This window comes from Maniola hyperantus, chromosome 5, assembly GCF_902806685.2.
Source record: "Maniola hyperantus chromosome 5, iAphHyp1.2, whole genome shotgun sequence".
NCBI classification, from domain to species: domain Eukaryota; kingdom Metazoa; phylum Arthropoda; class Insecta; order Lepidoptera; family Nymphalidae; genus Maniola; species Maniola hyperantus.
In genome coordinates this window covers 9737903-9760241 of record NC_048540.1, presented here as the reverse complement: position 1 = coordinate 9760241, position 22339 = coordinate 9737903, and the positions used below count along the sequence as shown (strand labels likewise).

The following is a 22339-nucleotide window of genomic DNA, read 5'->3' as shown; positions in this document are numbered from 1 at the left end:
ACATTATTTATTGTAGGGATCCCCGCGCGCGACGGTTGGCCGAGGCGCAAGCGCGCGCGCCCGCCGCTCCCGTCCCCGAACAACTCTCCTTCAAAGAGAAAATGAAGATGTTCGCCCTCGAGTCGGGCGAACAGTCGACGCCCAAGGACAAGGTACGTGAAAAAACGTACTAGAAAGCACCCCGCACACGATGAGGCCCTGAACTATCAAGACTAATTCACTAAATGCGTTCTTGCATCCCTGAGGTCATGATCATGATAACTCAATAAATTCTTTGCGTTTTGCGATTCCGTAACAGTAATAATATTACGATATTGTTTCGCAGGTTAAAATATCACGGGCACAACGAGATATTGACGCTGTACATTAAATTATCGGGCAAATGAATATCCATTTAAGGGTACCGGTGTTTCCAAATTTATGATAGAAATAAAAATATGCATGTATGACAAAATTATCTTAATTGGCATAGAACACGTGTTGAAGTAATCTTATCGATTTAATCGATTGTATTTGAAATTAACAAAATTGGCAACTATTTAATTTTGTATGAAACAAATATTCAGTATTACTTACTATAGCAACATGAATCAGAAACTTACGAAATTACTAAATATTTAATCGAATTATTTATTAGTTGTATTCAAGTTAACTCGAAGATGACGGTTGATAATGGACCAGAAAGAGCTTTTGTATTTTGTAAGTTATTCCGCAAGATTTCCTATTTACGGGACCTAGCACCAATTTACATGTCAATCATAGAAGTAAGTGGTAATTCAAAGGTATATTTTCATGATTAGAACTTTAATTGGTAAAATACCTGTGTCGCCTTAGCAGCTAGTGCAATGTTTAGTGATTATATAGCATGTACCATATTATATACATTTATTTGATTATATTCAAAAAGAAAACAAATTAAATACATACATATAAGTATATGGAAAGTATTTATGGCACTCTAATTAAGAATAATAATAATTAACTCTCCAAATTAGCTGTGTGCCATTATTATAATGATTAATGATTTTATATTGTGACATTGTGGCTAATTCCGTTGTACACAATCTCTAAACTAAACTAAAATGGCACGTCTAAATCTATTTCTATCCCTTTCATAATGTTGCTTGCGGAAAAGGATAGCACTAAATTTAGACTTGTTAATTTAGTTTAGTTAAGAGATTGTGTACAAGAGAATCGGCCCCATTGTGGCTAATTCCTTTGTACACAATCTCTAAACTAAACTAAAATATCACGTCTAAATCTATTGCTATCCCTTTCATAATGTTGCTTGCGGAAAAGGAAAGCACTAGATTTAGACCTGTTAATTTAGTTTAGTTTAGAGATTGTGTACTAGAGAATCGGCCCCATTGTTTTTTCAGAAAGGACCAATAAATATAAATGACTACAATGAAATTAGGTGGGTGCCTTATGTTATAGGAAATATGATATCATTTTTACAAGTTCATACATAAATATTTCTTACGTATAAGCTTCGTTACATTCCAAAGAATGAATCATTTATTTTCTCTTTTAGTAAAGCATTCCTCTTAAAATATATTATGTCATCCATTATATGTTTTGTTTGACAATTCATCACAACAACTTTGTATTATGCAAATATTATATTATTAATTCTTATGTATTCCCCTAAATAAATGATATCAAACTAAAGCAATACATGAGCCTTGTTGTAAATACAGTTATCAGTAATCATTAAGCACTATTTGTGCCAAAAATTTACATGAATATTAATTAATATTACGATTGGCGTACGGTGTGACGAAGAGCGGCCTCTCAATCTACAGTCACTACTACGGCCGCCCAATGTGTAGCATATTATTACTGTTTAGTAGAGAGATGATAAGTTTTTTTGGCACCAATTTATTGTACATAAAGTAGTTAATAAGAACCTTTTATTGTGTTGAGGATTTGTATACCCGTTGTATTATGTAAAAGTTTATTTAAAAATACAATATATCGAAAGTTAACATATTATGAATGTAAGTACGAGGCCTATAAAGCGTAGCATTAGCGTAGTTACTGGGAGACCTTATGTTTCCGCATTTCACCCAACGATAGTCAATTAGCAAGAGTAAAATATTTTATATAGAATTATGTTTTGGCGAGCATCATGTAGGTATATTATATTTCTATCGACGGGAAAGGAGTAAGTCGTGTACCTACTCCAATAAAAATTACCTATAAATTCCAGATAAAATAGTGTAATTAAATACATGTTACACCATTAATTAATTATTATTATTAATGGTAGAAATAAAACTGATATTGTACTTCAATAATAATTATTAGCAATTTCAAAATTAAATTAACAATCGCTATGTTTGGTATTTTCATTTCACATTTCTTGATCGAACCTTACCCTGCTTTCAAATATCCACAGATTTCAAATCATCCGTTAGAGCCAGGTCTTCTGCGCCATGTTACGAACAAAACATTGTATTGCTAACATATTAGTAAAACATAATTAGCTATAAGGCCGTCCACTGAAATTTTCGAGTAGGTATAGAACATTTTCGTTAGTAACATAAATTTTTATGAAATGAATTGAAATAATTTATTTGTATGAATATGGCAAGACAAGGTGTTCACAATAGAAAGTTAAGCCAACATATCCAGTTTAAAATGAGATCCGACGAGGAAGACGAGTCCATAATTTTGGCTGTAGTGGATTTAGTTCTTGGAAGACAAAATAGAAAAAGATTTCATCTATACTAATATTAAAAAGAGGTAATGTCGTTAAGTTTGTTTGTAGGGGGTAATCTCTGGAACTACTGAACCGATTTTGAAAATTCTTTCACCAATAGAAAGCTACATTATTCCTGAGAGAAATAGGAGAGAGAAATATATTTTATTTTCAATGGGATTTTTAAAAACATAAATCCTCGCAGGCGAAGCTGCGGGATCAGCTAGTGTTAAATAAGGGTCTTTCCCGTATTAACTATTGTAAAAAAATATATTCTCCTTATTCCAACCCATTAAATCGATGACGAGAACTGTCTCTGGCGAGCACAAATACGGGATGAATTATAATTTACTAGCTTATACTCGCGACTTCGTCCGCGTGGACTACACAAATTTCAAACCCCTATATTATTCCCTCAAGGGTTGAATTTTCGAAAATCCTTTCTTAGCGGATGCCTACGTTATAATAGCTATCTGCATGCAAAATTTCAGCCTAATCCGTCCAGTAGTTTGAGCTGTGCTTTGATAGATCAGTCAGTCAGTCACCTTTAGATTTTGAAGTCCCATAACCGATAACTAAACAAAAGGATCGAAATTTTCTGAACAGGGGCGGATTGGGAGCAGAACCAAAATTGAAATACTGCTGCACTTAACCTTCTTGAATGATTTGCGTATGAAGTCAATCAGTAAGTAGCAATTTCAGACAGTGCATTCATGCAAGCGCGAGTTTAAAAATAAAAGCTTCAACATTTTTGCCAATCAATTTAACTACGTTGCTACTTGCTCCTGCTTGTACACAGGGCATTTAGATACGTGTGGAAAACTTACACGTATGGTAACACAAGTTTGGTGCTCGATTACATAACAGAAAACAAGCCATCCTACGAAGACAAATGTCACTGTACAGTATTTACTTTGAACGGACTGTACCAATAATATAGCAACAATATAGCGTAACTTGTTAGATGGAAGCAAGTGAGTGTTCACGCGAAACGCGCATTGCACGCGCACTTTCGACATGAATACCCACAAAGGAATGGGTTTTAAAATTGAAGTCAAAATTAAACAAGTGATTAATTTAACAGTGTTTATATTTTGCTTTCGAAGTTAATTTACGTGCCGTGTGGCTTTGATGCGTTTGTACAAAGTTCTACTTGTTTTGAAACAGAAAATATTAATTTTTAAAATTCACCTAATAGTAGTAACAACCATTATTATAATACAACGGTCAAGGGGATATTGGCCTTTACAAAAAAAAACACTAAATGATGATATCTTAAATGGTTTAATACTTAACCATTAATTAATTATATTATTAATAACAAATAAAGTTTGTCCCAAGAAAACAGCTGACTACATCATAGTGCAGGTACATGAACTTTATGTTGTCACTGTGGTATTGTACTATATCAAGATGATATAGAAAATCATTTTGAATGTATTTGGCTTTGGTGATTTTGTGCAATACATTTTAATACGTAATAAATTACATAAAATTACGTTTAGAAATATAAAACTCGAGTATATCGTGCAACTAAGGCTAAAAAAATTATATCACCAATAGCCCTTACCATACTTGAATTAATTATTTATCAATACATTATACTTAAATGTTAACAAAATATTGAACATGATCACTGTGAGGCCTATAACAAGTGACGCTTATTATATATTGGTTAAATATAATTAAATACAGGTTGGAAGCAATAAGCGTTTGCAGGCGATTAATTATTATTATTATCTCAATAAAAGAGATCTATTCCAAAAAATTGTTTGGTGCTGAAACAATGCATCATCTGGTGAACAAAATCATGACAAAAAATTGTCTGCTCTTATTTTCTTTTACTTTTATAGCTCCATATCTTTACTCTGGAACTATTGATAGTTTTGTTTTCCTATATAGATTGGTCAAACTAGAGTGGGTTTCGAGTAAATGCATCGGCTTGCGACCATTAAAATTCATCCCGTTCTCGTTATCTAGTTCGATCAGAAAAAAAATATCGCCGAAACGTATGGTATTTTATTTTGTATTGGGGATTCAAGTTACAAACGAAGAACGTGTTAATATTTTATTTAGTCAGCTTGTTGCGATTTTTTTATTTGATAGCTCTTTTAAAGAAAGAGTTTTCACCTACAGTGTGCACAGTCAGCGATAAATTAATATAATCTATCTATTATCTCTTACTAGCTGATGCCCGCAACTTCGTCCGCGTGGAATTAGGTTTTTAAAAATCCTGCGGGAACTCTGATTTTCCGGGATAAAAAGTAGCCTATGTCACTCTCCAGGTCTTTATCTATAATCATGCAAAAAATCATGTCAATCCGTTGCGACGTGATTGAAGGACAAACCAACAAACAAACACACCTTCGCATTTATAACAGGGGTAGTGTGATTGACACGGAATTATACATCGATTGCATGTTTCTTGAGCGAGAAAATAGTCAATAGCTACGCTATAGATCTACGGGGTGGGAACGCTCCGCACAGGCGAGCGCGGCTGTGCGGGACGTTCCCCCGCCTCATACCCCGATTGCCATTTCAACCTGCCGCGTACCATAGTTGATTCCTCGGCGACGGCGCGGGCGGGAGAAATGCTTTACTGCACGTGACAAGCGATTGATACTGGTATAAGTTTGTGTATCTTATGAGGATAGCCTAAAGAGACTTAGCATTTCCACCCTGTATCTGTATAGTACTTGAAGTTTTGCACCATAAATGCAACACAAATTGGCATCAAAAGGAAGTTGTATCTCAATACGACTTAACCTACAACAAATTTACAATTTGTAACAATTTACTAAGTTACGATAGTAACATACTTAACATTAAAGCTTGTTTTATTTACACTTAAGAGATGATGAACATAACTTCAATCACATAGAAAAATATAATTACGATTCAACAGCACTTAAAAAGATAAATGCCAATGGAAATATATAAACAGTATAAAATAAAGTATCACGTATTCATTAACGCATTCGGCTACGTGTGTAATGGCATTGTAGTAAATAGTTGTTATAATTCATATAAAAATACACATTTATAATTATTATGCCCCCTCGTAACATGTTGAAATATTTCTGAACACCACACAGCGGTGCCGTATTTGTAAAACGTAGTAGCTTGAACATTCCTATTACAACTACACTACACATTGCAGAAGGTCGACAAAAAATAAACAGTAGTACCTAGGTATACTTTTATTATTCTACATCAATTAAATATAAAAATAGGTACTCTTAACAATTAAAAAGTAAAATATGTAGTAATGGGGTTGGGTCCTTACGTATTTGTCGCGTATGGGCCATTAAAACAATAAGACTTTAGTCTGATAATTATTTATTATGAATTATGATAGGAAATATTATTTTCGTTCACGAGTATATAATATGTAAAATACGCAAAGAGCCACCCGAATAAAATACGGCTTCATAATATTGCATAACAATAATGGAAGAATTAATATTTGAAGCCCTGTCTTAATATAATATTGTACTCTATGGAATTTACATGTAATGTATACTCTAATGCAAACAAAATAAGTGGCTCTCGATCAACCCACCACGCGGCAGTGCAACGATAATTGCATCCTCACAGAGGAAAACAAATAAAAATTGTGTAAACTTCAACATGTCTCGCAAACGATATAGTGGAAGATATTTCGGGAATGCATTTCGAATCGTGTATCATTACTCTAGAGATATATAATTATATAGTATATTAAATTTTATATCAAACTTATAAAAACGACTTAACAAATAAGTATATTTAATATTTTTACTAATTATAGAATTTCTCTTAGGACTATAATAACCGTGGCACTAGATAGATTCCCTTCGTCACATCGCAGGTGCTAAACTACGTGCGTATCGTCGAGGGCGACTGTCTCGGCGTGCGTGAACGACTATGCTAGGCGACGTGCGGGCTCCGCTCGCCGACGCGCTCGGCCGCACGACCCGCGACGCTACTCTCTACACTACGTAAAATGTCCATGAAACCGAACAACATCACGCGTATTTTGTACTAACACCTTGAAACTTTTGTACATTCATCGGAACCCGCGGCGGGCGGAGAGGTGCGGGCGGGGCGCGCTCAGCGCGGGTCGCGCGAGGCTGCGGGCGAGAAGAACTGTCATTGCGGCGTGTCCCGCGCGGCGCTCCAGCGGTCGAACTCGATGCCGGAGTCGGGCGACACGCCGCACAGCGCGCAGGCGCGCGCCGCGCAGCCGCACGCCGGCGCCGCGCCCGCGCCGCGCACGCCCAGCGCCTCCAGCACCTGCCACACGAGCCTTTACAACACTGCGGCACCACGACGTTGTCTCGCCATTAAATACACTGCCGTCATGCCGCTTAAGGCCGCAAAATTATTGTTTCCATTTGTCGCATGCCGTAATGCATGTTGTGAGTAAAACAGTCTTTATACACGCTACCACGCACCTCGAAGGGCCTTCGAGTTCCCGGGTTCGAGTTCCGGCCAGGTAAAAATTTATTGGGGTTTTCTCTCGTGACAGTTGCCTCTCGTGACAACTTCACGTGCCTCATAGGGCACGTGAAGTTGACGGTCTTATGTTTTATCTCTCTTTTCGTGACAGACTAAGGAAGAGTAAGGAAATAAATAGAGACTGCATTTGGGTTTGGTCTCTTTAATATTTCCTGCCTAGTTGGCTACTCTCCGTTGAGATTGGAAATTGCGTCAGGAGGAAATAATATACCATGCACCTAATTACTCTAATATATAGAGCTTAGGGATCTTGGAGGCGATTGTAACCATCCAAAAGATATTGACAAGCCTTTGAATAATCAAATTTTAACGAGCAAATAATAAGGGCAAGGAACTGTTAACAGAATTCTCTTTTCATTAGATTCTTTCGAACCTTAGAAGTAGTACTAAAAACGTAGCATACGTTACAGGACTTTTCTGCGGTTTGAAAGATCGTTAACATACTAAATTCTCGTGATACGGTACACGCTTCGCGTCTATCAGAATGAGAATGCAGACAAGCCGTGACGCCGTGTCCCGTGACGTATGCGCGTCAGACGGCGAGGCAGACCTTGGGCAGGCTGGCGCTGCGCTCGTGCAGGCCGAGGTCGCGCTCGAAGGAGTGCAGCTGGCGCATGAAGTGGAAGTTCGGCGCGATGTCGGTCTTGCGGCTGCGCACCAGCTCGAAGGCGTCGCGCAGGCTGAGGCGGTGGCGCTGCATGAGGTAGGCCAGCGTCACCGTCACCGAGCGCGACACGCCCGCCACGCAGTGCACCAGCACGCCGCAGCGCGCCGCCATCGCCTCCTCTGCGCACCAAACATCGTACATACAATATCCAAATGCTTATAGTCTGGATCTAGTAGGTCATTTTGTACCTACTATATCATTGTTTAGAGCTTATTGAGTAGAGTACGAATATATTTTTTATTTTATTTTATCTTAATAAAAAATTAGGAAATGGGAATCCGTCGAAGTTGTCAGTTGTAGTCTGTAGACCATTTTTGTGACGGGGGCTATCTCAAAAACTAAATTAGTTAGGAACATAAAATTTTGGTATACTATTTACCATATACTGTATTTAAACAACAAATACTGATAACAACTATTTATAAAATAGTTTGTAAGCTGTGACAAAAACAAACGAACATTTTTTTGGTTTTTCTTTCACAGTTTATTGCGATGTTCTAGATGTTGCTCGGAAAAGAAATAATCATACACCCAAAATATGATGTTCATAATTATATACAGAACTCTAAAAGAGCGGGGCCCGACTTGCACTTGACCGGTTTTTTTTTCATTACTACTGATTTTTATTTAAAGCTGTTTCCGCTTGAAGCGTGCTTTGGACTAGATGTATGGACGAATTCAAACCTTATTAAAACAATCATCACCCTTAGATTCATTTTACACTGACTTTTACTTTTTGATTTTCTGTCATTGATAACAAGTTTTCATAACTGAGTACTGACCAACATGGAGAGTAGAATACAAATCCGTATGTGTAAAGAATTATTAATTGATCTGTTGATTTTGAAATAGGGATAATCTTTTCAAAATTGACTACATCGAAATGAGTGTTAAGATGGCAAACGATTAAAATATCTACCAAGACTAACCAATAAAACGAATAGCCTGAGGAAAATGTACAGCGAGATTTTGACTCCAGTGGTCAGCGATAGGGATCTTCAGATAGTTGATGCCGCAGCCTTCTGCCTCGAATGTGTTGGGCAAATCCGGCGTCACGTTCAGCACATACTGCAATGGGAAAAAATAATGTTTATGTATTTTTACATACCATTGATACTGGTACACTAACAAGATAAAGTCCAAAATAAAACCTGGCTACTCCTCATAATGAACACTTAAATATAGTAAATTTATTCGGATATAAAGAAAGTGGTGATCAATTTAAAGATAATTTATATTATCTTTTCTTAATTAATAGAAATCTGTAATATAGATTGTTATGCACCTTGATATTATGCCTGGCGAGCGCCTCGCAGTCCTCGCTGTTGGTGGAGTTGCCCAGGTATAGGTTAGGCAGGATCTCGATGGGGAACTCCTGGTGCGCGTGCGCGTGCGTGTCCTCGCACTCCGACGACGAGCCCGATGACAGCGCGTCATCGCAGCCGGACCCCGATATCCGGAGGGATCTAGAAATGTTCAATTGATATACAGGTGTAATTACATTGCTAGCAAATAATGAAGACAAGTGGTAGTACTGATAAGATAACACAAAAAAATCGCGATTTTTTAAAAAACCTGTATTTTTTGAAAGTTAGTTATGTATTGTAAATAAAACATCTAACCGACGATAAAGATTAACGAACTTTGCGTAGACAGGTACCGCGGGGTCAATGCCGCGTCGTAGGTGGGGCACTGACCCCGAGTTTGCACGCTATACTTACATTGCGGGTTTGAAAAATAGTAAATCACTAAAACTACAAGTATAGTACGCGACAGGTTGAAATGGCAATCGGGGAGGCAAACGGCCCGCCTCATACAGGTTGCCATCTCAACCTGTCGCGGACTATACCTATTAAGGCAAATAGTTAATGGTATCGGATTGTGTTTACGTAGTATTTACATAGCGCTTTTTTTGCTAGCCTTCAATGAGGTGCCATTGTAAAGTCTCATAAAAACATTAAGTCTAGACGATTCGCGCAGCTAAATCCAATTGGCACCAAAAAGTATTATCATGGAACTATTTTAACTCTTGTATACATAATATATTCGGTAATAAATTAAATTATTTCTTAATTTTTAGTGTTTGTGGCTAGGTATTGAAGTTCGTTCTTATTTTTTTTGAAAAAAAAAATTGTTTCACATTTTTTAGTGGCCTCATGGTATTAAAATATGCTACGCCTGGTTAAAAATCTACTGTTTACTAAGCTATTACACTGATCGCGAGCAATTTACTCTTATCCGTTGAGGAGTTCCATTATCTCGAAGATGTTCATCAGATCTTTACCAAGTTTAAATGGAACCACCTTTGAAGTATAAAAGAATTTTCAAAATCGGTCCAGGCGTCTTCGAGTAATCGGGGAACATACATAAAACATTTAAAAAAAAGATTCCGACGAATTGAGAACCTCCTCCTTTTTTTGAAGTCGGTTAATTAGGGTTCCGTACCTAAAAAGGAAAAACGGAACCCTTATAGGATCATATATTGTCTGTCTGTCTGTCTGTGTCGGTCTGTCAAGAAACCTACAGGGTACTTCCCGTTGACCTAGAATCATCAAATTTGGCAGGTAGGTAGATCTTATAGCTGACATTCGGGTAAAAATCTGAAAACCGCGAATTTGTGGTTTACGTGTGCCTAAGGCCAAACTACCTGGCCACATTTTTAGGTCAACGGGAAGTACCCTATAGGTTTCTTGACAGATGGACACAGACAACAAAGTGCTCCTATAAGAGTAAATTTTTCCTTTTGAGGCATGGAACCCTAAAAGTAGGATATGGAATATATATTAGAACAAGTAGACTCATATGTAAAGGTAGTAAGCCATCGATACCCGTGATCCGAGGCCCGCCCGCCATGGCCGGGGCGGGCGGACGGCGATCGATCGCGCCCCGCGGAGGGCTGCTCGATGGGGTGAGGCCGGGCTCACCATTCACCTGCCCCCGTGGATCAATGGCCGCCCACACAACGTGGCCTTACTCAAACACCCTCTCGCACTGCGCCCCTCAACCCCGGGCCTTCGCGACGCCAACGCGTCTGCTCCCACGCGAAATTTCCCCGGATTTGCCTACTCAATAGTCTCGACGCCATTCATTTGTATTGAAAACTGCCACAATGATACCATAAAGCGAGTTATATAAAATCCTTCTTTCTCACTAATGAATGAGTAAAATGTTCCTGTTTTCTATTACCTCTATGGCTTTACGAAGTTTGAGCAGAATACTCCGCGAGATTGATTTATAATGAATTATGTATATTATGCTATATTTAACTAATTATAATTATTTAACTACACATTTTCATTAGCAATTTGCACGACCAGAAATATTATGATTTATGAAAATTCCATTCTATGAATCCATATGCGTGGAGATATTTTTGTTTTCACATAATAATAAAGTAATAAGATTAAGTGAACAGCCATAGGATTATTAATTTAAAAAAACCGGTCAAGGGCGAGTCCGGCCTCGCTCTTATAGGGCTCCGTCTGTAGGTACATGATTATGTTTTGGTCACAGCTTACAAACTACTTTATGAATCTTGTTTTCAGTATTTGTTGATTAAATACAGTACCTATATTATGGGGAACTTAATATACCTACCGAAATTTCATAATCCTAACCCCCTATTGTGACCCCGTTACAAAAAGGTCTAGAACTGATAACTTTGCCGATATTCGTACTTTACTCAATTAGCTCTATACAATGATACCTACCCCGCATGCTAGGGTAAGAAAAAAACCGTCTCCTGTTTCATGTAAGTATGGGAGACCTCTTGAAAAATAATTGAATTGAATCTCTAATTCAATATTCGGTTATGGATCAACGTTCTGCACCCAAATCAAAATTTCAGGTTTGTAATTCATTTCGTCTACAAGCCCGTACCCGTGACACGCTGACAGACAGACAGGCAACAGAGTAACATTAATAGGGCTCCATTTAACCCTTTGGGTACGGAACCCTAAAAATGAATCGTGGTAGGTGTAGGCTGCATCATGCATGTACGAGTATCTAGGTACTAGCGTCGCCATAGCGAGCGTGGGTCGCGGCCGCGCGTGGGCGCGCCCTGACACGTCCATTCAGAGGAGCTCACCCACGCACCACGCCATTCTAACTGATCCGATAATGACAACAGAGCTATTTCGTTCGATTTTAATGTGGGTGAGAAAACCAGTTTTTTGCGACCTCACCTGTTTATTCATACCTTATAAATAAACGCTCCTCGCCTTCGGATACCACGTAGGTTGCGAGATCGAGCGATATAATATCGCGTCAGCCGTCATTTATAGCATTGTGTAATGAAATAACAAATAGGTACCTACTTCATACGAATTACGAATCCAATTTGTATTTGAATGGAGGCGAGTGCTGAGTCGCCGCCGGAAGCCGTGACACGGCCGGCCGCGTTATTAATGAACGAGTTGTATATGCGTCGGTGCCGTCTATAAAGCGGCCGAGTACGGACAGCTGGTGAAACGGTTGGGGCCAGTGCAAGTTAGAAACTGTCACAAGACAGTCAGCTAACGTCGAGCAGGCTACAGGGCGGTGCATGTGGGCGTGCGGTTGCGTGCGCTGCGCTCGCGCACAGGAATGCGGACCGCCGACCCGCAGCCAATGACCGCCTGCAAGAGGCGCTTTTTATGGCTGACTTACTGGTTCCCGTCCTGTCTGGACTTTAACGAGTTAAGTTGGCCGGACAAAGGACTGAGCTGGTCGTTTGTACTTTGTACTATGTTTAAAATATCGTCCGGACGTCGTCGTTCCGTCGGGCTGCCGCTCGGTCGCGTCATTATAGCAACGATAAGATATTGACAATTATGATTCATTTTATAAAATATATTCATTCTATAATGTATAAAACACCGTATTTTAATGAAGGTAAATAAGTTTAAAGACAGCAGTTGTAAAATGGTAAAGTAATTTTACTATATTTTAAATGAATAAAATATTTTTTCGATTGTATTTAAAGAGAAAGAACTGGTGTACTTTCTTATCAAGATTCTAAGCTTAATAAACAACAAAGCTAAATTGGTAGGTAACTGCCAAAAGACCAAAGACCAAATAATATGAAGTTAATTATAAAGCGTTTTAACTCCTTTCACGCCATTTTAACTTTTTGTATCAAATTTTATGTCAAAAGTACGATTTTAGCCCTTATTTTAAAGGTAAACCATACTTTTGACACGACAGTTAACCCATAGAGTTAAAATGGCGCGTAAGGAGATATTTTGTACGGACTATACATCATTTATATTTTGACAAGCGAGATGTGTTTTTTATAATACAAGCAGACCTTACCTACCTACCGGTTCAAGTTGCAAGTTTGTTGCACAATCTATCGCATCACCAGCTCCCAAACTAGTGAATGAACGTCGAACGACGACCTTGAAGTCATTTACGAACGTACTGAATAAAAACAATAAGACTGAATAGTTCAGCGACCTCTGGAAAGTTATGTGTAGTTGTGACTGAAGCCATTTTACCCCATTTTATTTGCAACTAGCAGATCCGCCCGGCTTCGCTCGAGTGGAATTTGATAAAAAGTCAAAAGTCAAAGTCAAATGATTTATTCTAAATAGGTAATAAATTATTCTTTTTGATGGTCAGATCTTGGATTTCTAAGATATAGTGGTGATAATTATTACGCAAACTTAAAACTAAAGCTACGGGCTAAAGATATTACGTATAGGTAAAATAATATACAGGATATATCCTATGTTACTTCTGGATAGTGTAGCTTCCTTATAGGTACATACCTATTACCTACTTAGTGAAAGAATTAATTAAACCGGTTCAGTGATTCTAGAGTTTACAAACAAACAAATATTTCTTGTGTGTAATATTAGTAACTAGTTATGTATATTTTAGCGTTTAAACTATCGGGAGTGATTTCCATTATATATAACTAGCTTATGCTCGCAACTTCGTCCGCTTGGACTACACAAATTTCAAACCCCTATTTCACCCCCTTAGGGGTTGAATTTTCAAAAATCCTTTCTTAGCGGATGCCTATATCATAATAGCTATCTGCATGCCAAATTTCAGACCGATCCGTCCAGTAGTTTGAGCTGGGCGTTGATAGATCAGTCAGTCAGTCAGTCACCTTTTCCTTTTATGTATTTAGATATCTGTCCCGGCTTTACTCACGTGTTGATTCGACGTTAGCCCGACTAGTTTCGAGCCCATCCGGGATCCTTTTTCTAGGGAGTCAGTTCGCCACCCTCACAACGGGCTCTACGGGCAGCGGCACGCGCAGCTCGCATCATAATCGCGACGCGTGCGCGAACTGACTCCCTTGAAAAAGGACCCCGGATGTGTTCGAAACTAGTCGGGCTAACGTCGACTAAACACGTGAGTAAAGCCGGAACAGATATTATATATAACAGTAATGTATAGTTCGCCCATTAGCTCTACATAGATAAGGAGTCTTCCACGAATGTAAATTGCGTGATCAGCGTCTAGGCGCTCTGGCGACTTGCATGTCGTCTCATTATGATGGTACCTTTTATTAAACTAGCCTCAATATCGCCTGATGAAAACCCTAAAAGCTCCCGTAAACAAAAGTAACTATGTTTGGATAGATATTGGTAGGGAGTCAGATTTCTATGACCAGAACAAATTTTATGCTATTGCGTATAAAAAATAGATAGGTAGGTCCTACAAAAGATAAAAATGCAAATGTGATAGGCATCTTCTAAGCTAGCTCGCTCGATTTTGGTCTTCTATCGCTTACTACTAAGCGCTAAGGCTGTGATTCGAACTCGCTCACCATAGGTTCCGTAAATTGGACAAAAACAAGTCAATTGTTATTAATTGAGTAAGATCTTCCCTCTCAAAAACAAAAGCCTTTTATTTGACACCGCAAAACTAAGTTTTTCCTGTAAACTTAATTATACTTAAAGGTAAAAAGTGATTACTTTTCTACCCAAAAATTAGTTTTAAATCATGTTTCAAAAAGGTATCGATTGATCTCAATTTAGAGCTTGAACTAGCAAAAAAAAATTTTTTCTTCAAAACAAATTTTTTCGGTGTGAAAGTTTTTGAACACTAACTATTTTCTAATATCCCCTTTAAAAGTGATTTGGATTTTCTATTCAGTTTCTTCAGAAATCGTTAAACAATTTGTGTGTTTTTCCCTAAATAACATCCATTCGTTAGTTATTTGGGAGTTTTGACAGACCTGTTTATTTTTATTTCTCTCAAGTGGCAACACTAACCTCAGTAATTGCTTACCTAAGCTATGCATGATGGGAGGCAACAACAAAAAAATCATTGTATTAATAGATTTAAAACAAAAAAGTTATGTTACTTTTTCTGCATATAATGATCCAAAATACTACATTTTACGGTAATAATATTTCTGGCATTCGTATATTTGCAATAAGGTTTAGCAAGCATTATTTAAAACATCTTTTTCAAGCCAATAGCATTATTAGTTTCTGAAATTATCAGCTGTGACAGACATGACTTTGCAGTTAAGGGTTTTTTTGCGATTTTGTTATGGACCCCTAGAATAATGAGAGCCAGAAGAGATTTAAAAAGTGATTAGTGTTTAAAGTAATTCGAAGACATACGAAAGAACTGTGTAACTAAACAATTACTGCTAACCAACCTTTATTCGTAGGGCCGATAATCTTTAAATCGTAAAGGAAGTAATTTGTCATCATTTTATACAGCTATTACGATAGGCGACGTGTTCGAGTCTTTGACGCACGCGGCACTTGATTGGACTATAGTCCGAAAATATAAATTTCAAGGATCATTAGCCTTTACGCATTTCTCTAAAAATAGATCGTTAATTAAAATTTCATTACACAATGAAAGAAATTACATTTTTGTAACTAACCTATTCCCGAGATTAGTTATAATTACCTACTTATCTCTGCCTATACCTACCTACTTTCATATGCAAATTGCAATATATATAGGTATGAGGACGATCATATTCGTCCCTGATGCATCCAGAAAAAGACTCGTGAGTGAGGACGATCATCAACAGCTAACCCCGTGCTTTGCTTCTAAACTTATGAGTCTCGAAAACAAACGTAATCCATCGCAGAAGCTACCATGGCGGCTATAGTAAAATCGTTCTTTATCGCCACTTTATCGCTCCATAGATCGCTACGGGAACCTGGATTATGTGCGATCCCTAAGTAAATAAACTGCTTTTTATACTAACTGTGCAGCCTAAACAGTAAATTTTAATTAAACCTATCGTTGATAAACCGCGTACAAAACATTGTGTATTCCTTGCAGTAGATAGACAGATTATACTTTGTTAGGGTTTGCTACACTCTTCCGAGACTTGTGTTTCCGGACTCCTGCGATCTGGAGTGACTATGATTGATCATAGTTGAGATTGTAGTAGAGCAAGTTACAAAAAAATCGGCCAAGTGCGAGTCGGACTCGCGCACCGAGGGTTCCGCAACAGTCGTATTTTTTCGACATTTTGCACGATAAATCAAAAACTATAATTCATAAAAATAAATAAAAATCTGTTTTAGAATATGTACCTACATGTAAAGCCCTTTCATATGATACCCCACTTGGTATATAATATATACATTAATCTTACTTTGAAAGTTATTTTTTTTTTTTTTTTTTTAATACAATAAAACTTAAAGCTAGCCTTATCTAATTACTATATAAATCATGACCGCGTGGAATGGTGCCAAGAATACTGGCTGCATTTCCGCGCTGGACAGCCAGGCTGATCCGCTGCGCAAAAAATGAGCCAGCCCTTCTGTCACCAGTTGAGGCTATTAATCGCGGTGAAATGTCTCGTAAAAAATTTTTAGCACTAAGACTCCATGGCCCCAGGGTCTCCACGGCAAACGGCACAAAAATGTAACTCTCTATAAGAGAGGCATACTTGCGCCGCTTGCCGTTTTCAGCTGTTTCTGCTGCGGCTCCCGGTCTTGATGCTGTCTTCCTGATATGACACGGGGCCAATGTGTCAACGCAAGTTGCGTCCCACATTAGCGCCCGTCCCCTTCCCAGGGAACCAGCGTCAATCCATCTTTGAAAGTTGAAAATACTAAATATTTGTTCATGAACACATTTTTTTTGTGATGTGCTATAAGACCTACCTACCTGCCAAATTTTACGATTCTATAAGGTCAACGGCGAGTACCCTATAGGTTTCTTGACAGACAGACAACAAAGTGATCCTATAAGGGTTCCGCTTTTTCTTTAGAGGTACGGAACCCTAAAACTGAGTCTTGCGATTTGCGCGTTTAAATACCAGTCCGCAGTCGCAGTGGAAGTTGCCGAAACTTTTAGCTCTGAAGTGAAATTTCCCCACCTAACTTAATCGCGTAGGCGTTCAGGTAATAACACCATTTTGGTAGGCATGCCTTTTGCTATTTATAGGAGCAAAAACGATTCCGTAAAAGGGAACATCGTGGGTGGAAAACGGATCAAAAGCATGTAACAATAGTTTTAGGGTTCCGTACCTCATAAGGAAAAAGGGCCCTTTTTAGGATCACTTTGTGTGTCTGTCAAGAAACCTATAGGGTACTTCCCGTTGACCTAGAATCATGAAATTTGGCAGGTTGATAGGTCTTATAGGACACATCAAGGGAAAAATCCGAAAACCGTGAATTTGTGGTTACATCACAAAAACATGTGTTCATGAACAAATACCTAATTAGAATTTTCAACATTCAAAGTAAAATTGCTATACCAAGTGGGTATCATATGAAAGGGCTTTACCTGTATATTCTAAGAGATTTTTATTTATTTTTATGCTTAATAGATTTTGATTTATCGTGCAAAAATGTCGGAAAATCACGACTGTAGTGCGGGACCCTCGATGCGCGAGTCTGACTCGCACTTAGCCGTTTTTTTACGAATGAAGCTGAAAGAAATGAATCATATTATTCAGTGACGTCAACGGTAGTTCATTGATAGAAAGAAACTCCGAGATTGCAATTTTTACGCTGGCGTACCATTACCGCTCATAAATAAACTGATTACAAGCGCGATTTTGCCTTGAGAAGCGAAAAACTGAATGAGTTCCACTTCCGCGTACACAGTCAGGCCAATACATGAATGGAGCGGACGCCATTGAAGGCGCAACTTGCGTTTCTGTAACGCAATGCTCGGTTAGCTAACCGCGCACAGCGCACTAATGAGGCGACGGCGGGTGTAGCGGCCTCACAAGCACCAATCTGATGTGATTGTGAATGAGTTCATTAACCATTATACTTTAATAACGTTACGAGTTATAACCTTCGTGCAACAGTTATTTACTTACGTTGTTCAGATATGAGTACTACTTGGTACAGCTTCGAGCTGGACTAGATACCTTAACGATAGAGATTAAATTAAATTTGTAAAATTCATATTATATTACAGGCCCAAAAATCACAGTCTTATTAAATTTGTTACTTAACTATTAGTATAATATCCTTAACTTCTAAAATAAGTACCTCTATTATGTAGATCCTCACGCTAATAGTCGCCTGGTAGAAATAACTAATTGGGCAAACAAACATACCATTCACGGAAAACTATATTAGGTATGTATATTGTATTTCATACCTACTCAACTTGTGAATGAACTATTTGACATTGGTGCAGGCAGGTAGATAGGTATAATGAATTGTGTGGTGGCCTTCAGTGAGAGACACACAGTCTTAAATAATTATCACTGGAAGTAACCTGTTCGAGACGTAAGAAGCAATTATATTATATGTATATACTCGTAGTTCACTACCTAATACGAACATACCATGACTTCGTGAGTTATATGAACATTGTACTTACATTAGATACAAAAATATATAACCCGCAGTTAGCTTACCCAGGTAGGTAGGTACCTACTAAGTTACTTGTACTTATGTAGTTATGTTGTAGAAGGCAGCAATCATGAGATGAATAGTACTGTCATTAATTTTATAAAGTCGCCTCCCGCTGTCTGTCTGTATGTATGTATGTATGTATGAACGCGTAGATCTTTTAGACTACGCAACGGATTTTAATGCGGTTTTCACCAATAGATAAAGTGATTCAAAAGGAAGGTTTATAGATATAGTTTAATTCTCAAAAAATTAGAGATCCCTAGTGAAATTGAAGTAATGTGAATTAGGTCGAAAAAAATCTCATTTGAGAGTTTCCGAGGGGTGCGCTGCATTAATGGTCAAAGTTACACGAACACAATGTATGGTGAAATTATTTCTCTTAAAAAGTTCTACAAAAAAGTCCACGATAGGCTCACAATAATCGATTTTATGGTTTTCAAAGTTGATCTGAAACAAAGCCTTACTTTCGAGGGTGTTTTTACTGACATACTATTGGTTCTTATTAAAATAAAATAGCTGATCATCTGCAATATTCCATTTAGACCAAAATTGCGCTTTACATCATTTAATTTAGAATAATATCTTACGAGATATCACCAAATTAAAATAATATGAAATATCGTAAAATTAAAACTAACGCGCAACAAACCGCGGCTCCTATACCTAATCCCCTCACTGACACCACATTAGTACCTACATTGCACCCATGCGAAGCTGGGGCGGGTTGCTAGTTAGTTAATAAAGGAACAATTATTATATTATTATTAACTATTAAGGAGGAATTGTTATTAAATTTTATTTTACTTCCCCTTTCTCGTTTAATCGGGATTTCTAACCGCAGTTTAATAATTATTCAGTAGTTGAAAATCTGTAATAAGTAACAATCTGTTCATTATTATGTATCAAAAGTCAAAAAGTCAAAAGTCAAATGATTTATTCAAATTAGGTAATAAAAATTACTCTTTTCGATAGTCAGTTGTTGGATTTGTAAGATATAGTGGTGATAATAATTATTACGCAAACTTAAAACTAAAGCTACGAGGGTTCCAAACGCGCCCAGGTATGAATTGACCTGATTGATGGTATCATAAATTGACACTACCATGGTACTCGTAGTTGGTACCTTGTTTCTTGTTCTGAGCTTGATATCTTACGGCGATAACAATATAATCTTACGGATTATCAACTCAGAAGCAATCGCTTTGTCAAATATTAAATCACTCAATTTTAAGCTGGTTAAGAAATTATTTTGGTAAAAGCAGGCGGCTCTAATTATTATTATCAAATCCCGGAAGTACGTTCTCGATATCAAAATACCGTAATTATTCTGTATTTAATTGCAAATCTCGGTATGTGTAAACTTATTAGCCAATAGCAATAGTAATACATCCTGTTATGGCACCGCTTTATATGAAACCCGCCGTTGAGAAGAGACGATTATATTATTCATCGACGTTTATATTTCGTAACATGTTAAAAAAAAAAAATCAAGACCGCCAGCAATCTATAGCATCTGCATCCAGTCGTGACGAACGGTTAGTTCGGTTGCCGAGCAGCTTTTTCTGAATCTTTAATGGAATCAAGGAAAAACTCTCACGCGCATGAAATCATGTTCCCACGCGTGCGGGTTTTTCTCGTTCGCCGTAATAATTAGACACCAAGCCTATCAGCTTTGTAACACGAGTCTGTAGCAAGTTTAGGTGCACATACGCAATTACAGCTACTTAAGACTGGCTTAGCTAAGAAACCTCATTCTAATGGAACGTAATCTCTCGATCGTGTTACTAACTTTGAAGTCGATCATTTCCACTTACAATACCTCAATTTTCACTCAGTAGGTATGGACTATGGAAATCAACAAAACAGGCATACGTCTACTTACTTAAGCATATGATTTACAAAACTACTAAACAAACTTCAATGTACTGAACAATACAGCTAAATATAACGTGGTAATAATAATAACACTTAAAATTAGACCGTTTACTAAATTAATGTACTGATTGCGATTAGCTGTTGCCAGTAAAGGATCTCCGTCCTCAACTTGCAATAATCTTAATCATTGAAAATATATATGCAAAAACATCGGTGAAACGTAATTTCGGGATAAACTGATACTAATCTTCTCCTTTTGAAGTCGGTTTTTTTAACATAATCATCATGATCAACCCATCGCCGGCTCACTGCAGAGCACGGGTCTTCTCTCAGAATGAGAAGGGTTTGGCCATAGCCTACCTCGCTAGCCAAATGCGGACTTCACATTCCTTTGAGAACTTTATGGAGAACTCTCAGGCATCCAGGTTTCCTCACGATGTTTTCCTTCACCATCAAAGCAAGTGATATTTAGGTGCGTGCCCGGGATCGAACCCCGGACCCTCCAACTAGGAGGCCGACGCGAAGTCTTAACTTCTAGGCAATCCTCGCTTTTCAAAATGCAGAACTCTAATTCACGCGACAGTGAAGCTTCCACAGCATTATTAAAAAGTAAATTAGCAATATTCATAAATATCATGTGGTATAGATACCTCTACCTAGATACCATTACTACAGTGAATCTCACAAGTTGTCTGTCAGGATAGTACCTGATTAGTACTGAAGAAAGACTATAAACGAGTGTCTAAACCGGATTTATACGAGACCCACAATGCGTGCAAGAACAGTGGAGTTAACGATCCTGTCTTCGTCATGACCTGTTTTAATTTTTCCGTTAGAAACTCCAAGAGAAATACCTATTTATTGCAGAGCGGCAAATCTACATATATGGGTGTAGTTACTTAATATAGCTAGCATTGTCTATTAGAAGTTCATATCTAGGTTCGGTAAATAAATGATTAAGTAATTGAGCCAATAAGTATTCTCATAATAATCGGTTATTTAGTCGGAACTCAACTTAGATACATATTTTCCATAACATAGTAAGACTTGTAGTCGATTTTATAACATGAAAAGAATTTCCAACATCCAGTTACTTGTAACTTGTAAGTATAAGTGCAGAGAATAATTTACTCGAGGCACAAACTACATACACCCAGAGTCCATACTCCAGACATTTAAATAGAATAGTGATTACAAAGACGTATCTAATCTTTGCACTAATAAAAATTCGTAAGTTAAGTAAGAATTTTTTTTTTACTCTTGTTTCATAACAGTAAATATGTGTAGGGTAAGGTATCATAATTATGATAAACATACCTAGCTATTGAAAAGCCGATGCAACGATGATGATGACGGCCAATAGAAGTTTATGCATATTTTACAACAAAAAAAACTAACGTTCTATCATAGTTTTTTAGGGTTCCGTACCTCAAAAGGAAAAACGGAACCCTTATAGGATCACTTTGTTGTCTGTCTGTCTGTCTGTCCGTCTGTCTGTCAAGAAACCTACAGGGTACTTCCCGTTGACCTAGAATCATGAAATTTGGCAGGTAGGTAGATCTTATAGCTGACATTTGGGGGAAAATCTGAAAACCGTGAATTTAGGGTTAGATCACACAAAAAAAATTAAATTGTGGTCATGAACTAATAATTAGTATTTTGAACTTTCGAAGTGAGTGGCTATATCAAGTGGGGTATCATATGAAAGGTCTTCACCTGTACATTCTAAAACAGATTTTTATTTATTTTTATGCATCATAGTTTTTGAATTATTGTGCAAAATGTCGAAAAAAT

At 37.6% G+C, this 22339-nt stretch overlaps 2 protein-coding genes across 10 annotated transcripts in view; one reads left to right on the top strand and one right to left on the bottom strand.

Moving 5' to 3' along the window:
• cno (adherens junction formation factor afadin) overlaps positions 1-2339 on the top strand; it is an 82191-nt gene extending 79852 nt beyond the window's left edge. For all 9 annotated transcript variants that reach the window (XM_069498511.1, XM_069498506.1, XM_069498507.1 and 6 more), the window contains 2 exons: positions 17-152; positions 326-2339. In XM_069498511.1, the coding sequence (XP_069354612.1) occupies positions 17-152; positions 326-370 (181 nt within the window). In that variant the 3' untranslated portion in view covers positions 371-2339. The remainder of the gene's footprint in view (positions 1-16; positions 153-325) is intronic.
• A 1437-nt stretch (positions 2340-3776) lies between these two features.
• Positions 3777-22339, bottom strand: part of Mkp3 (Mitogen-activated protein kinase phosphatase 3) — a 32888-nt gene continuing 14325 nt past the window's right edge. Inside the window, exons 3-6 of the mRNA XM_034968794.2 lie at positions 9157-9337; positions 8801-8939; positions 7755-7990; positions 3777-6979 (exon numbers count right to left, since the gene is read on the bottom strand). Of these exons, the coding sequence (XP_034824685.2) occupies positions 6836-6979; positions 7755-7990; positions 8801-8939; positions 9157-9337 (700 nt within the window). The 3' untranslated portion in view covers positions 3777-6835. The remainder of the gene's footprint in view (positions 6980-7754; positions 7991-8800; positions 8940-9156; positions 9338-22339) is intronic.